The sequence below is a fragment of the Leuresthes tenuis genome, unplaced genomic scaffold (genome assembly GCF_036924035.1).
Source record: "Leuresthes tenuis unplaced genomic scaffold, fLeuTen1.0.hap1 SCAF_21, whole genome shotgun sequence".
Classification (NCBI taxonomy): Eukaryota; Metazoa; Chordata; class Actinopteri; order Atheriniformes; family Atherinopsidae; genus Leuresthes; species Leuresthes tenuis.
The window spans coordinates 17,826,363-17,840,482 of NW_027325375.1; the positions used below are offsets into that span (position 1 = coordinate 17,826,363).

General features: G+C 41.4%; 3 protein-coding genes across 3 annotated transcripts in view; 2 read left to right on the top strand and 1 right to left on the bottom strand.

Annotated features, from left to right (window-relative positions):
* LOC140279573 (tyrosinase-like) lies at nucleotides 1–4,388 on the top strand. Its single transcript, XM_072374729.1, has 5 exons — nucleotides 1–822; nucleotides 1,784–2,000; nucleotides 3,340–3,487; nucleotides 3,570–3,751; nucleotides 3,912–4,388. Exons 1-5 carry the CDS (start codon nucleotides 1–3, stop codon nucleotides 4,175–4,177), a joined length of 1,635 nt encoding a protein of 544 aa, XP_072230830.1. The 3' UTR covers nucleotides 4,178–4,388.
* Nucleotides 4,389–4,675: 287 nt separating this feature from the next.
* On the bottom strand, nucleotides 4,676–13,198 carry chordc1b (cysteine and histidine-rich domain (CHORD) containing 1b). The gene is made up of 11 exons (XM_072375114.1): nucleotides 13,023–13,198; nucleotides 8,809–8,858; nucleotides 8,674–8,730; nucleotides 8,346–8,506; nucleotides 8,011–8,111; nucleotides 7,780–7,838; nucleotides 7,312–7,382; nucleotides 7,002–7,107; nucleotides 6,716–6,835; nucleotides 6,557–6,619; nucleotides 4,676–6,107 (listed from the first exon to the last, which is right to left on the bottom strand). The coding sequence occupies exons 1-11, from the start codon at nucleotides 13,084–13,086 to the stop codon at nucleotides 5,928–5,930; spliced, it is 1,032 nt and encodes a 343-aa protein (XP_072231215.1). The 5' UTR covers nucleotides 13,087–13,198; the 3' UTR covers nucleotides 4,676–5,927.
* LOC140279283 (protocadherin Fat 3) overlaps nucleotides 13,157–14,120 on the top strand; it is a 70,453-nt gene continuing 69,489 nt past the window's right edge. The window contains exon 1 of the mRNA XM_072374406.1: nucleotides 13,157–13,323. Coding sequence (XP_072230507.1) covers nucleotides 13,157–13,323 — 167 coding nt within the window. The remainder of the gene's footprint in view (nucleotides 13,324–14,120) is intronic.

Here is a 14,120-nt window from a genome sequence, read left to right on the forward strand (position 1 = left end):
ATGTGGCCTTTGGAAGTCATTAGTTTTTTGTTGTGTGTGGTTCCTACCTGTCAACAGTTCCCCCGTCAGTGCGCAACCCAAGAGGCCCTGCAGACTAAGGAGTGTTGCCCACTGTGGGAAGGAGACGGCTCGGCGTGCGGGGCCAGGTCGGGCAGGGGCTCCTGTGAGGACGTGGAGGTCTCGGACCAGCCAGACGGGCCGCAGTACCCTTTCTCTGATTTGGATGATCGAGAGAAGTGGCCCCTGGTTTTCTACAACCGGACTTGTCAGTGTGCAGGGAACTTCATGGGTTACAACTGCGCGGACTGCACGTTTGGCTACTTTGGAGAAAACTGTAACGAGAGAAGAGAGTCTCTCAGGAGGAACATATTTCACCTGACCAGGGCCGAGAGAAACAAGCTCGTGTCTTACCTGAACTTGGCCAAGCAGACAATCAGCAGGGACTATGTTGTGGCGACAGGGACCTACAGGGAGATGGAGAACGGCTCCAACCCTATGTTTGCAGATGTGTCTGTGTATGATGTGTTTGTGTGGATACATTATTATGTGTCACGGAACGCGCTGCTTGGTGGGCCGGGGAATGTATGGACCGACGTGGACTTTGCCCACTGGGCCCCTGCTTTTCTCCCATGGCACCGCGTATACTTGCTACACTGGGAACATGAGATCAGGAAGCTGGTCGGAGACATGAGTTTCTCCATCCCGTACTGGGACTGGAGGGATGCCCAGGACTGCGACGTGTGTTCGGATGAGCTGATGGGGGACCGGAGCACCCAAGACCCGAGTCTCATAAGCCCGGGCTCGGTCTTCTCCTCTTGGAGGGTAAATGAATAAATAAATAAAAACTTCCTTTCTTTTATTTTGCTTTTCTAAAATAGTTTCAGTTAAAACACTGAAAGGGGGTATAGTCCTGCCTTGCACATTGTTAGGTGGCATGCAAGAGCACAAAAACACAGAACTAGATGAACTAGTGGGTTAAAGGCACAGTTAAGTCATTATTTGCAGCTATAGCCTTCAGGGTTATAAATCAATTGTTCAAGTGAAAATGGCGCAATTTAATTGGTATTTTTTAAAAAGAAATGTGACTTTTATTTTTCAGTAAACGTTTTTACAAGGTTTGTTCCCCAGATGTATTAGTGTAAAACTGACAAGCTTGTCCATTTGGTTAATAGTTAATTTGTCAGCTCTGGATATAATATCCCTGTATGGCAGTTTTGAACGTTGACAATAATAGATGAATAAACAAAAAAATCTTTGCAAATTGTGGTGAATTCAACGTTATCCAGGAGTAAAATATCCGTTTGAATAGCTCTCAGGACTCAAACATCACACAGTGGGTTATTGTCTGTGTTCTATCCTCTCCTGTCTTCCAGGAGAGACATCCAATGCCTTTTTAAAATCTAAATTGTAAATATTTATTGCATTATATTTTTAACATGAATGTGTAAAATCAGCAAAATTAAAAAGCCAGAAATATGAGTATGTCTTTAAAGTCATATAAACCGAGTACGTGAATCATACCTTTCATTATTTCTTATTTCAAATCCACATTCTTTCTGCTTTCTGAAAAAAAAGACAAGGTTTTCTCTAGATTTTTAGTCAAAGTAAAATAGAGTGGTATGAACATGCTTTTCTAGAGAGCTCTTGGCCTACGTTCACACAATAACTGGTACTGCATCTGAAATTTACCGCAAACCAGTTCACCTGCTCACTGTTGGCAAGTATGCACTTCATTACCAGGATTTATGGTGGCACTTTCTCGATCTGTGCTCTTTGTCTGTAGGTTCTGTGCTCCCAAGCTGAGGACTACAACAACAGAGGTGTCTTATGTGATGCCAGGGATGAAGGCCCTGTGCGCCGTAACCCTGGAAACCACGATCGTAATCTGGTGGAAAGATTGCCAACCTCTGCAGAGGTGGAGTTCACACTCAGTCTCCCCAACTATGACAGCGGAGCAATGGACCGTAGTGCCAACATGAGCTTCAGGAACACCCTGGAAGGTCAGATAAGCCTGAACACATTTGTTCTGACATATTGCTTGATTTACCACTCTGCACTGCTACTCATATGGTCTCTATGGTACTCTCTGTAATATTTTGTCTGACTGTGGCCTGTATTATGTCACCCTGTGCAGGCTGTTTTGTATGTTGTTTATGATATCTCTTGCACTCAGATTTGCAGCCTTTAAATGTAAATGTACTTCGTACAACGCTGACATCTACTCTGCAAATATGTAGCTGCTGTTTAGGTAGGCATTCATTTATTTCAGAGTAGATGCAAGCTTGGGCTCAGGATCACAGATTCTGCACAAGTCCATCTATTACACCAAGGCTGAATAACACATTCCATTACCAAACATCTATTTTCAATATTTGGTTGAAAATGAACACATTGCATTATCTGTGTAGATTCACAGTCATGCTGGACCTTAATTCTACTAAAATAGCTGATAGTCTAGTATTATTAGTAGTATTCAACTTCTTGTGGGGCCTTATATGGATATATACATAAAACACCCAAACACAAACTGATGTATTTGCAGTCCAGTGCAGTCAGATATACACAAACCTTTATGGTGGGGAGACTTAATACAGATGCACAACACAAGGAGCCACCTCCTCAAGACTCATCAGGCCACCTGCACCAGACAGCAAAGTGCTAGTTCTGGACAGAGAGGTTAGACAGAAGAGTGAGGCAGGCCATCTTTGATAAACTGAAAGGACTTTTCATTTCACACAGATGCTGGCCTTTGGCATCACTTTTCAGCCGCATACAATGCAGCCTTGATAGCATCACTCGCTCTCACACTTTTGTTCATGAGACCCTGGTGTCTCACATGGTGGCTGGGCAGATAACCGAGCCCCCCATGACACATCCCACCGTGTCCACATGACAGTGGGTTCAAGGCACACGTGTGACTATTCTCATGTTCCCGACCCCATAAAATAGTTCAAATTAACCTGCTGCTCAGATGGAACAGAGGAAGTCTCTTTGATAAGAAGTACGTGAAAAGTATTCAGGAACCTAAATAGTTTGGTTATCTTCTACTGAAATATTTAGGATAGTTTCTGATGTAGCTTTTCAGGCTTAAGATAGTTTTTCTAGGAAATCTGTCAAATCTGACCATAACCATAAGTTTTTTACTTCCTCAAAAAGACAGCCTACTGTATTAGAGCTTTGTGGAAATACACGAGGGCTCACGTGCATTTTTGTTTCAAGACGTTATGCTTGTATGTTTAACAGGTTAAATCCCACAACACGCAGGATTTCTAAAGAAGAAAAAACACATTTTGATTACGGGACACAGTTTCTCTAGAAATGCCGTTTTCAATCCTGCAGGATTCGGGGACCCTCGGACTGGGTTGGGGAGCAGCTCTCGTTTGGGTATGCACGCTGCTCTACATGTGTTCATGAACGGCTCCATGTCCTCTGTGCAGGGCTCAGCAAACGACCCCATATTCCTTCTTCACCATGCTTTTGTTGACAGGTGAGACACGACTATCAAACGTTTTTACAAATTGATAACACTTGCACTTAATAGTAATGTTTTCCTTCTTTCTTTATGTAAGCATTTATGAACAGTGGCTCAGGAGGCATCGACCGCCTCAATCCCAGTATCCAGAGTCCAATGCTCCTATAGGGCACAACAGTGAATACTACATGGTGCCATTCCTACCTCTCCACAGGAACAGAGAGTATTTTATTCCAAGCAAAGACCTTGGATATGAGTATTCTCACTTGCTAGATGCCAGTAAGTTCCCTTCATGCGACTCTGAGGAAATCAAACACGCCCCTCGTCTTTATTAGTCTCTTTTTCCACTTAATGTATTCTGTCACTGAATATGAAAAAAAAAAAAAAAAGTCTTATCCAGAACAGATATTGACTGTGACCATGTGTATCCTCTTTACAGACCAGAGGCTTGCAGAATCCATGCGTCCCTATTTGGACGAGCTGCGGGACGTGTGGCCCTGGCTGCTTCTTGCAGGGCTTTGTGGGGGAATTTTGGCAATAACCATAGCTGCCGCTTTCCTAACTGCAAAGCGGCGATGCAGAGGCTCATCTTGGCCGCACCAGAGGAGTTGGAGAAATGCACTTTCTCTTCCAGAAAGACAGCCACTAATCAGGAGCAATGAGACGGAAGAAGCCAACCGTCGTAACTACCAAACAACTATCTAAAGGCACAGCCTGTGTAGTGAATTTCTATGGAGCGTCATGGATCTATAATCCATGCTCATACGACTGTCTAAAATGTCTTAAAAATGCAAACATACTGTGCATGCAGAACATATTTAAGTGGATTGAGGCACATTAAACTGTGAGAATTTTACTCCCCCCAACTTGTTCAATTCTATCCATCAAGATAATGTCAGAGGTTGTCTTTGCAATATTTATGGTTTCTTTCAAGTAAATGTTCCATCACGATTTTCCACAAGTTTCAGCGGTGTAGTTTCAGTCAATGGCCTTGAAATTGAGTTTCTGCAGTGTGTTGCACGAATCAACAGAAGCGTATTGTGAAGAAGTGACAACCTGCACATCATCCAACTATAATTTTAGAAAAAAAAAAAAAAAAAAGAGAAAAAGAGAAAAAAAAACAAAAACAATGACTGTTCCGATATAGTTACAGAACAGGGTGTTCTTTTTATTGTTAGGCGGGGGTGGACTGAACCCTGTATCTGTGATGCAAGAGCTTCTTTGGGAAGTGTATATCTGCTTAAAAAAACGCCTTCATGGCATCAGACTTCAATATTACGAACTTACAACTTTCATTAAAGTCACGGCGCTCCTCGGATGTGGTTCAGAATCTTGACTTAAATTCAGGCTGCGCTTCATTTCTAAAGATCCCAAAACATTTCAAATGTTCCACATATTTTGTCTGACAGTGACGACAGCTCCAGTTTTAAAATCTCAGCACGAAAGTTTATTTTTTTTTTGGTGAGATAAACTGGTTCCTTAATGAATTTCCCCTTCTGTCATGGTCTCATTAAGCCAAATAAATGTCTTACATTCTAAGCCTAGAAACATGCTGTCTAGAATATCATTTCAATAATACAGTACTTAGCTCAAAATACTTAGTATTCAGTGGGCATTCTCAGATATTACAGTACATTCTTATTAAAACCAGGCTATGCTGTTTTGACAAGAAACAAAGAGAGAACTACAGTATTAGAAAGTGGAATTGTACAAAATACATGTTAAATATGATGTAAAAACAAGTTTGGAAAAAAGCCACCAACTTCAACAGTGATAAAGGTGACATAACTAAAGCCCGCCTGCCATCCATTTCATTTTAGTCTCACAGACACACGGTTTCTTAATGTGTACTCAATATAAATTCCATATCATACAAGCATGGACGCTTCTGGGTTTCAAATTTCCAATTCAAACTACAGAGAGCGGCTTTACCACACAGACAGGAATATGTTCATGAGGACAGCATCGAGTCTGATGCGATGCGGGTGGACAAAATAATTCAATAACTTATGCGATTTATGAAACTGAGTCATGGAATGAAAAGACAAACAGAGAGGTCGAAGTGTGAAACACGGAAAATGTACAAATGGAATCATCTTTTAGCAACCATCGCTGAAACATGGCCGCAACGGCGGTCTATGGGGATTTGATGCAAGCAGTCCACGGTGGCTGTGAGCGTAAGCATGGTCAAACCTGACTCATCTTAGGGGAATTTCAGTGCAAATTAACATGCGAGTTGTCACGACTTGACTAAAGTCAACTTGTTGATCGTCGAAAAAAAAAAGAAGCATTTTATAATTGTATTTTTGTCATTAAAAAAACAACAAAAAAAACGTAACAAAAAAAGTAAAGAATGATTGGGGCGAATGCCAAGGAGGCAATTCTTTAAAGAGGTAAAGAACGTAAAGTGGGATTCAACTAGAAATAAAAGCTAAGGCGTCATCTTCGATTCTAATCATTCATCTTCATCCTCATCCTCACTATCAGTCTCTTCTCTCTTCTTCTCGCTCTCTTTGGGCGGGGCGGCAGGAGGAGGCAGGTCCAGGCGGGCCCAGGACATCGGCTCAGACTTCTTCATGGCTACCTCGATCTTGGCTGCCATCATGTTTACACTGCTTTTGGTTACATCTATCACCTACAAAAGTGAGAGAAAAGAGCAGCCTATCAAACAGGGGGCTAAAACGATCAGTGCACTTTATTTTAATACCCGCTACCATAAGTAATACAACTTTAGCGCAGTTTTATAAATTATTTCGTGGATCCACTTCAAAACCTTCCAGCAGGGCAAGAAGAATATCTAAACTCTATCCCACCAGCAGTTAGATTAATCCAAATCAAAGTGTAATGTCATTTATTATGAATGTAACTCATAACAGAAACTACCAACTAATTTATGGGAACAAAGGAGAAGAAGAAGAAGTATTCCAACATATGGTTTAAAATAATCAGAAGGAACATTTGCTTTTACCACTAGTCAAAATCCCTACACACACAATCATTTAAGTTATTATAAGTTGGAGCACGTTGTATGAGGTACAAAAACTGTTTGTTTATCTTTTTGTGTCAAAGTAAAATCATACTTACTCCCCACAAGCTGATTTTCTGCACGAATTCCTTCTCTCCCTCAAATAGAATGTGGATGTCGAGCTGACGGAGAAGAGGAAAACCATGAGATTAATATCAAAAAGAGCTAAACTAAAATAGTTAAGATGTGGAGAGAAATCCTCCGACTACATCTCTCACCGTGGTGCTGTTGGCATCCACGTAGCTTAGTTCTGGGACGGCATTTTTGGCATAGATAGAAATGATGACCTGCGTCCCGGTCTGGTGCCAGTCGAACCGACAGGGGACCACTTTCTTCCCCTGCAAAGAGAGTTCAGATAAAGCGCTGTTCCAAATTCAGCCTCTGCAGCTCTACCTCAGAGCAATGAAAGTGTTTGCCAGACGCCACTAGATGGAGTTCCAGCTAAGTGTCTCTCACAGACTTGTGTCAGACACCGATGGCTTGCCATCAAGCTGGCACACCGACCTCATCTTTTTTCCTCCATAGATGAGCTCCTTTAGTGCAGCCCTCTTGAGAGAGGAAGGTGTTGAAATCCGACGTTTTCCTCTTACAGCAGCTCCAGTATTTCATCCTGTAGACACAAGAAACATTAACACCTGCTGAATTTTTAGCAGACAACTTGTCACTCAAGAGAACCAGTAAACAATACTGACAAAAGGAGGAAGAGCAAAATTCTAATGATGCTCTTTATTATTCTGCTGTGGTTTCCAGTGAATATTCAGTGTTTTACATCAATAGAAAAAAGCTGAAGTTTGAATAAAGCAGCTATACCAACCCTTCGTGGAAAATGGGACATCCGGAGTGGTATAAGCAGACATCCGAGTCAGTCGCAGGTCCTTCGAAAGTCTGAAAATAAACAACAGTGTGGTTCAAATGACTGAAGAGGGTCATCTTTTCTCTTGTGTAAGATGCTGGCACGGCTAAACAGCAGATAGGTTGAATAAAAAAAACTTCTGCTCAGCTGCAGATTCCCTTAATTGTGTCACAGAATTCCCAGTTTGTGTTTTCGGCTCGCAGGTGTCATACTCATGCAAAACATATGAAGGTTGGGGGGGTGGGGGTGGGGACGTTGTGATTTGCTTTATTTGAGTGTTACGCACTCACCACTTTGCTCGCATTCTTATTATTCCCAACATGCGAATCAAATTTGACTTCAAGTGTCTTCAGAACGGCTCTAACGGCCATTAAGGCAGCTGTACGGTTGTGCAGACACTTTGTCAGAATATTTCCACGTGACACTTACTTTAGTGCATCCTCCATTTTTGCAGGACGTTCCAATTTTGATCTCGTGGTCATCTTCCTCTAAAAAAAACACACAGGGGTAGAAAAATAAACATTTTCAGAGGAAATCAAGTTGTTCTGTCGACTATAACGAGCCTTGGACGGATAGTTTTGTATGATGAAAAGAAAAAAAAACCTCTAAATATGTTCAAGTAAAGAGACAAAACAGGAGAAGATGACCTTCTGTTCTCACCGTTCTTCTCCGTCGCGTTATCAGATAGTTTCAGCTTCTCCAGCGCCTGCTTTAGAGAGGCAGAGACTTTATGCTGCAATCTCACCATTGGCTCGTCGGCACTGCAGGGGAGACGAAAAGACATTATTTATTAAAACTATTCTGAAGTGGTTCATTAGAATAATGCCGTGTAGTCTGCAGGTCTAAAAACGTGACTTCTTTTCACTGGTGCAATGAAATCTAAAAACCATTGCCAATTTCAAGTTTTGGCACGATACATTTAGTGTACAAGTTCAGTGTTTGTGTCATATGAGCTCTCTGATTAGCTTTTGGAGAAAAAAAAGTTTGAAACCGACCTCGGCCTGACAATCGCCTCCTGAGGTTTTGGTGCCGATATTATGTACTCATTAAACTTTGGTTTTTGGTCTTCCAACTCTTTCTTCTCTCCCGATGATGTCACATCTGGTTTTACTGGCTCAGGGGGCTTCTCTTTGTTGTGGGGACCTTTTGTGCAGCCCTGTGAGAAGACAGTTGAGTTGAACTCAAAAAACTTAAAAAGGGTTATGGCCAATATGACCACAGAAAGGCTGGCGGTCAATACCTAAACAAAAACAACAGACAATGGAGACATGACCGTGGAGATTTGGCAGTAGAGAGAAGGGACAATTAAGCCAGGAAACTTACAGCAATGCTGAGGAAGTCGGAGAAGTCGGTGGTTCTTCTCTTACAGCAGGACCATCCCTGAAATCGAGTGAAAGAGACATTAACTTTGACCGGGTAAAACAATACAAGCTTCCTGTGTATTTTCAGGCGTCTTACCTTCAAGGCATCGTGGAACACTGGGACTCCTGGGTGATACGTGCAGCCCTCTGTGAAAAAAAACAATAGCAAAAGACCCGTCTTAGATTATCAAGGAGAAAAACATGCTGCTGTAACGGTGACTGGTTACGAGTTCATTCAAATAGTCACTGCGAAGGTAAGTGTACAGCAGTACCTCTTAGTTTATTGTGGAACAGCTTGGAAAAAAAGGAAAATAAAGAAATGATTTAACCTGGACTATCCCTCTAAAACCCATCAGTGACTGTCATGTCTGGATTCATTCATCGTGTCCCGTTTGGAACGTCTCCCGAAGGACTCGAGTCGGCAACGTCAAAACGCGGACTTCAAACATTCTTTGACACAACAACTTGTGGCAGATTAACGTTCGGTTTGTTTTGAACCATTTGACTGTGTTCAGGCAGGTATAAAGTTTAGAAGATCAATATTTACTGACTTACATAAAAAAATATATATATGGTCAGAGTGGAAAACTGCCCTGAAAAGCAGTATCTGATGTTTTCCTTCAGTGGGGTAAAACTGCATATCGTATGCGTCTCTAAGAAGTGGCCGGACACAGTGGGCCATAAATAATTTTCCGTGCAATACAGCATGTGCTATGCCTTTTCCGTGCTACTGCCACAGACACACCACTCAGACACCCCTAAAGGTAATTATAATATACTCTACTGTTATGAAAAAGAGGCATCCTATTAAAATGTAAATTAGACTCGACTCCTGCATCGAAGGTCTGCCTGTACACAATGTTGGATCACTTGCGGATGGGGGCAGTAGATTCGAAAGAAAGGTAATAGAGGACACTCCAAAGTTCTCTCTTGGGAGCTGAAGACAACACAAGCGTCTTGACAGTTCAATTACATTTCTCCACACAAACTACGGAATCACACAAACATACTCGGATAGTACTGAATAAGAATCCTCAAGATGAAGAAGTTAATTATTTTGACAATGATCTCCCGCACATACGACCTTAAAGTGGGTTTGTTGAGTTGCAGCACATTTCAAAGATCGACATATTAATAATTTGTCGTGTTATGCTCAAAAAGAGAGGAATTCGGAAGGGGAGGGGGGGGTTCCCTACATTTTATATGTCAAAACAGAACGATACACACCATAAACAGCGAGGAAAACCTGAAAAAAATAAAATCAACCATGGCATCTTCTGTATTTCTTTATCAAATATCAGAGACACAACAAGATAAATGAGAAGATTATTTCAGTTTGACGTAATATTTGAAATGTCAGTCTCCTGTGGCATCTGGTTTCTTTGTCTTTTTTCCACATCAAAGAGTTCTCTGAGACGAATAAGCACTGCAAATATATAGTGTGCATCCGTCAATTGTCCCGATTTCTGAACGAGTCCCTCTGGTTTTTAGTGCAGCCTTGCACTCACTTTCACAGATTAACGTTTAACTGCTGGCTGCAGACTGCGAGTGTTCAAAATAAACATTCCCCAGGCGTAACCCCCCCCTCCTCCTCCTGGCTGCAAGTAAAAGGATTAGAAAGCATTCACCACACATCATTCCATTTAAGAGTTTATGAGATCATTGTGCAAACTGGTTGCGTGGAAATTAATGTCAGAACGATGAGTTTTTTTGTTTGTTTTTAAATCGGAAACCCACCAATTACGTTTAGTTAAGTTAGAAAAATTTGCAATTGAAAATAATCCAAAACGACAAATAAAAACACCAATAAGTGCTGAAAAAAAAAAAAAAAAACCAATACGATGCAACAATGCTGCAGGGTTACTGACGCACTCTGAATTATATGAGAACCCGAAAACTGTGAGCAAACATGCAAGATTTAGCACATTTCAGAAGGGGAAAACAAAATGTGAATATTAAGCATATGTTTACTTTACACTGGGAAAAAAAAACATATATATAGAAGGAAAAAAATTGAATTTATATCATCAATCTGACTAAAACAGGACTTTTAAAAAAATGCCCCTTGGTCTGAATGTGAAATCAAACAAAATCAAGCTTGAAAAAAAAAAAAAAACAAGACTAACTCACCCAGATAATGTGGTTGGGCATCAAATTATTCTGCATGCGTACACTTAGCAAGACTCAAATGGGCCAAGGCACGCCGTGCATGAGCCAAACCTCCACATTATTTCATCATTTGGTGAAAACACTAACGTGCAAGTGGTCGTCCATACGGCCAAAATCCCAATAAAGGTTGTTCTCATCCACGCATTTTCCTCTTTAGTTCGTCAGACAGCCCAGTGCGTCAGCAGGTTAAAACTATGCAACGTGCAGTTTCTTTGAGAATTTCCAGACTGCTGCTCTTCTCAAATAAAACAGGCCTCTGTCATCTGACAAAAATCAACGTTCAATACATTGAATTCAGTCATATTTAGCGTGAGCGATGATTTTCCAACTGAGAATGTCAGTAGTGCCAGAACATCGTGAACATTTTCCCCACACAGTCCACAGCATTGCGCCATCAGACATATTTCAGTCAATAACTCTTTTCTGCTCCCATACATGTGTTCTGGGACAGGGATGGCGGCCCAGTTAAATTGCCCAGTCCAACTCTTACCTTAGCTCGACTCAACCGCTCATATAACTATGCTCACTGTATAATAACCAAAACACAGGCGCAGCGTGTGGAAAAATAAGCTATTGTTTCTGCAAATTAATCTGGGAGGGGTTTCAAACGATCTGGAGTCATTAGAAATCGAGAACAAAAATGTTTCGGAAAACTTCAAAAACAGTAGCCAATCTTCCCAGGAGAGGACATCCCCGCAGGTGCACCACAGGGTCAGACCGGGCAACAGTCAGAGAAATTGCAAAACACCCACAAGCAATATCTCGGACTCTGTGGGCTGCGGTTAGCACGTTTAATGTTAAAGTTCAAGTTGCACAGTTGGAAAAAGATTGAACAAGTATGGTTTGTTCAAAGGAGTCAAGAAAAAGCTTCTTCTCTCTAAAAAGAGCATGACTGCACTGCTTAGATATACAAAGCTGCATCTGAACAAAACACCAGACCTCACACCAGACACCTTGTAGTCACTGTGCGGAACCCCTCTGTATACCACAGTATTCCTGAATCAAACGTGAGGCCACCTGTCCGACTGCTAAAGTACGGCTGAAAATGGATCATACCACAGGTCAAGCACACAAGCAAGTCCACACCAGAATGACTGAAAAAAAAGAAAAGAATTAAAAGTGTTGCGATGTCTCAATCAAAGTCAACACCTCAACTTCATCGAAATGACATTACAGGAACTTTGAAAGGCCCTCAATGAATTAAAGCAACATAATGAAGAGAAGTGGGATAAAAGTCCTCCCCAGTGACGTGAGAGACTGACAAGGTCATACAGAAAACTTCAAGCTGTTGCTGCTAAACTTCCCTCTACAAGTTATCCAATCACAGGGCGCGCTGATACTCCATACACTGCTTCTGCACTTAGCTTAGTATTTAATAAATTAATAAGTTAAAGTTCAATCAATGATAACAATTATATGCTGTTGTTCCTAAGTTAAAGACCCTGTGATCACCAGATGATCCATAAAGTCATAGAACTGAAACACGGATGTAGATACTTTTTAAAGAAAGCACACCGGGTGTAGTGAACGTGCTCATCGTTTCAGTATTCAAATAAGAGTCTTTTTCGCGATCCCATTGTTCTTCTCGATTCAGTTTAGTCATTTATTTCATTTCTTAAAAAGACAATGGTCGTCTTAAGGATGTTGACCATGTTAAATAATTCCAACCAACATTTCTGGAATGTTCTGTTTAGAGTTAGACTGGACAAAAAAGAAAAAAAACGATTTCGCTAATGTTAACTCCGTTACCAGAGTTTACATTTTGATATTGGGAGCTGTACAATAGACACTCCGTGTGAAATAAAAGTGTAGAGTTAAGTGGTGAACTTTAAACTGTGTCCTGATCAGACAATGGTCCTGTAAAGTAAAACGTTTACCTGCTAACCACTGGAGCTTAACATGCTAACAACGGCGTGATAACGTTACGCCACAAAAGAGCCACGTGCTATAAACTACCCGAGTTCTGAGGCGTAGTGGTGTTAATTAATTAAGCTGACCATGTTTTGAGATCCCACAACCCATTACAGGTTAGCTACACGGGCCCAACAGGCCTACTTGCTGTAGAAATTTCCAGATGATCAGAGGTTAGCTTGCGACTATTCTGGCAATGTACATGACATAGTTAACTATGAAACTACTCACCGTCTGGGTTGTTTTCTGGATCGAAACGCTGTCCACATCCTTTGTTATAACACAAAACAGACATAGCGGGGATGTACAATTTTTTTTAAAAGGTGACCAGACTTCTAAACCACTATTAGTCTCGCGTGTGAGAGATGCAGAGCCGCTGCTGCCGCTTCGGTGCAGTACGTTACAGTGCTCACACTTCCGGGTGTTGTCGGCTATGCTCGGCAAAGATCGGAGCTTGTCCGCCACATCCATACACTAAGCGCACCGTGGTCCCAGACCAGCAGCAACTGATGATGACCGCTTCTAAACTTGCGTTAAAAGAGAAATTTTTTTTGCATTCCGTTTTTTTCCACGAGTATCAATCTTGCAGCAATCGAACCATAACTGGTGTAAAGCCAGTTTGGAGTAAACTATTGCAGATAAAGCCCGAAAAAGCCCTACGCTCTCAGTAGTAAGGTGCACGAAACTGGGGCAGCAGCTATTTAGTTTTACGGGGATGGCTGCAGTCTAGTAGTCATCTGTCTACCGGGATATTCAGCTACAAATGAATGTTTCTCTTGCGCGCATTGCCTTCGACTGCTTAGCGCGTTTTTTTCATTTTTTTTTCCATTTCTATTACTGTCGTACGGAGAAGGGAAAAGGGATTTACTTCCATTGATACTACATCAGTTTCGTCTAAAGGTAGGATAATTTGCAATGTGTGAGTATGGTCTGTAAAATTGTATAGAGGGACGTTACTCAAGGGACAAACGACCGTTAAAAGTGACATTAACTCGTGAATTTTGCACGAAGGAGCTCCACTTGAGCTAAAAATTAAAAAAAAAAAAAAGCCACGTCAGATGATAAGTGCACCCCAATATCTGACGGGACAGCCTCTCAGCACCAAAGATGATCGATCCTAATCCAGCTATGATCTAATACACAGTTTTGGTGGCTCCAATGTATTATCAAAAAGATAACCTCTGTCTATATGATCATAATTATGAAAACGCCTCATTGTAACGCATGTCTGCTGAATGCATGCATAACGTGAAAGCATTTGTAATGAAATTAAGAAAAAAATAGTAAATGTTGTTGTTTTTAATATTTTTTTCCCTATAGGCACTGTCG

What these genes read in the sequence shown, in the direction of transcription:
- LOC140279573 (XM_072374729.1), top strand. Translation starts at nt 1, where the DNA reads ATGTGGCCTTTGGAAGTCATTAGTTTTTTGTTGTGTGTGGTTCCTACC. An exon ending in CACCATGCTTTTGTTGACAG is followed by an intron (nt 3,488 to 3,569) that starts GTGAGACACGAC and finishes TCTTTATGTAAG; the next exon opens with CATTTATGAACAGTGGCTCA. An exon ending in TTCTCACTTGCTAGATGCCA is followed by an intron (nt 3,752 to 3,911) that starts GTAAGTTCCCTT and finishes TCCTCTTTACAG; the next exon opens with ACCAGAGGCTTGCAGAATCC.
- chordc1b (XM_072375114.1), bottom strand. Translation starts at nt 13,086, where the DNA reads ATGTCTGTTTTGTGTTATAACAAAGGATGTGGACAGCGTTTCGATCCA. An exon ending in CCGACTTCCTCAGCATTGCT is followed by an intron (nt 8,507 to 8,673) that starts GTAAGTTTCCTG and finishes GTCTTCTCACAG; the next exon opens with GGCTGCACAAAAGGTCCCCA. An exon ending in TGGATGCCAACAGCACCACG is followed by an intron (nt 6,620 to 6,715) that starts GTGAGAGATGTA and finishes CTTCTCCGTCAG; the next exon opens with CTCGACATCCACATTCTATT.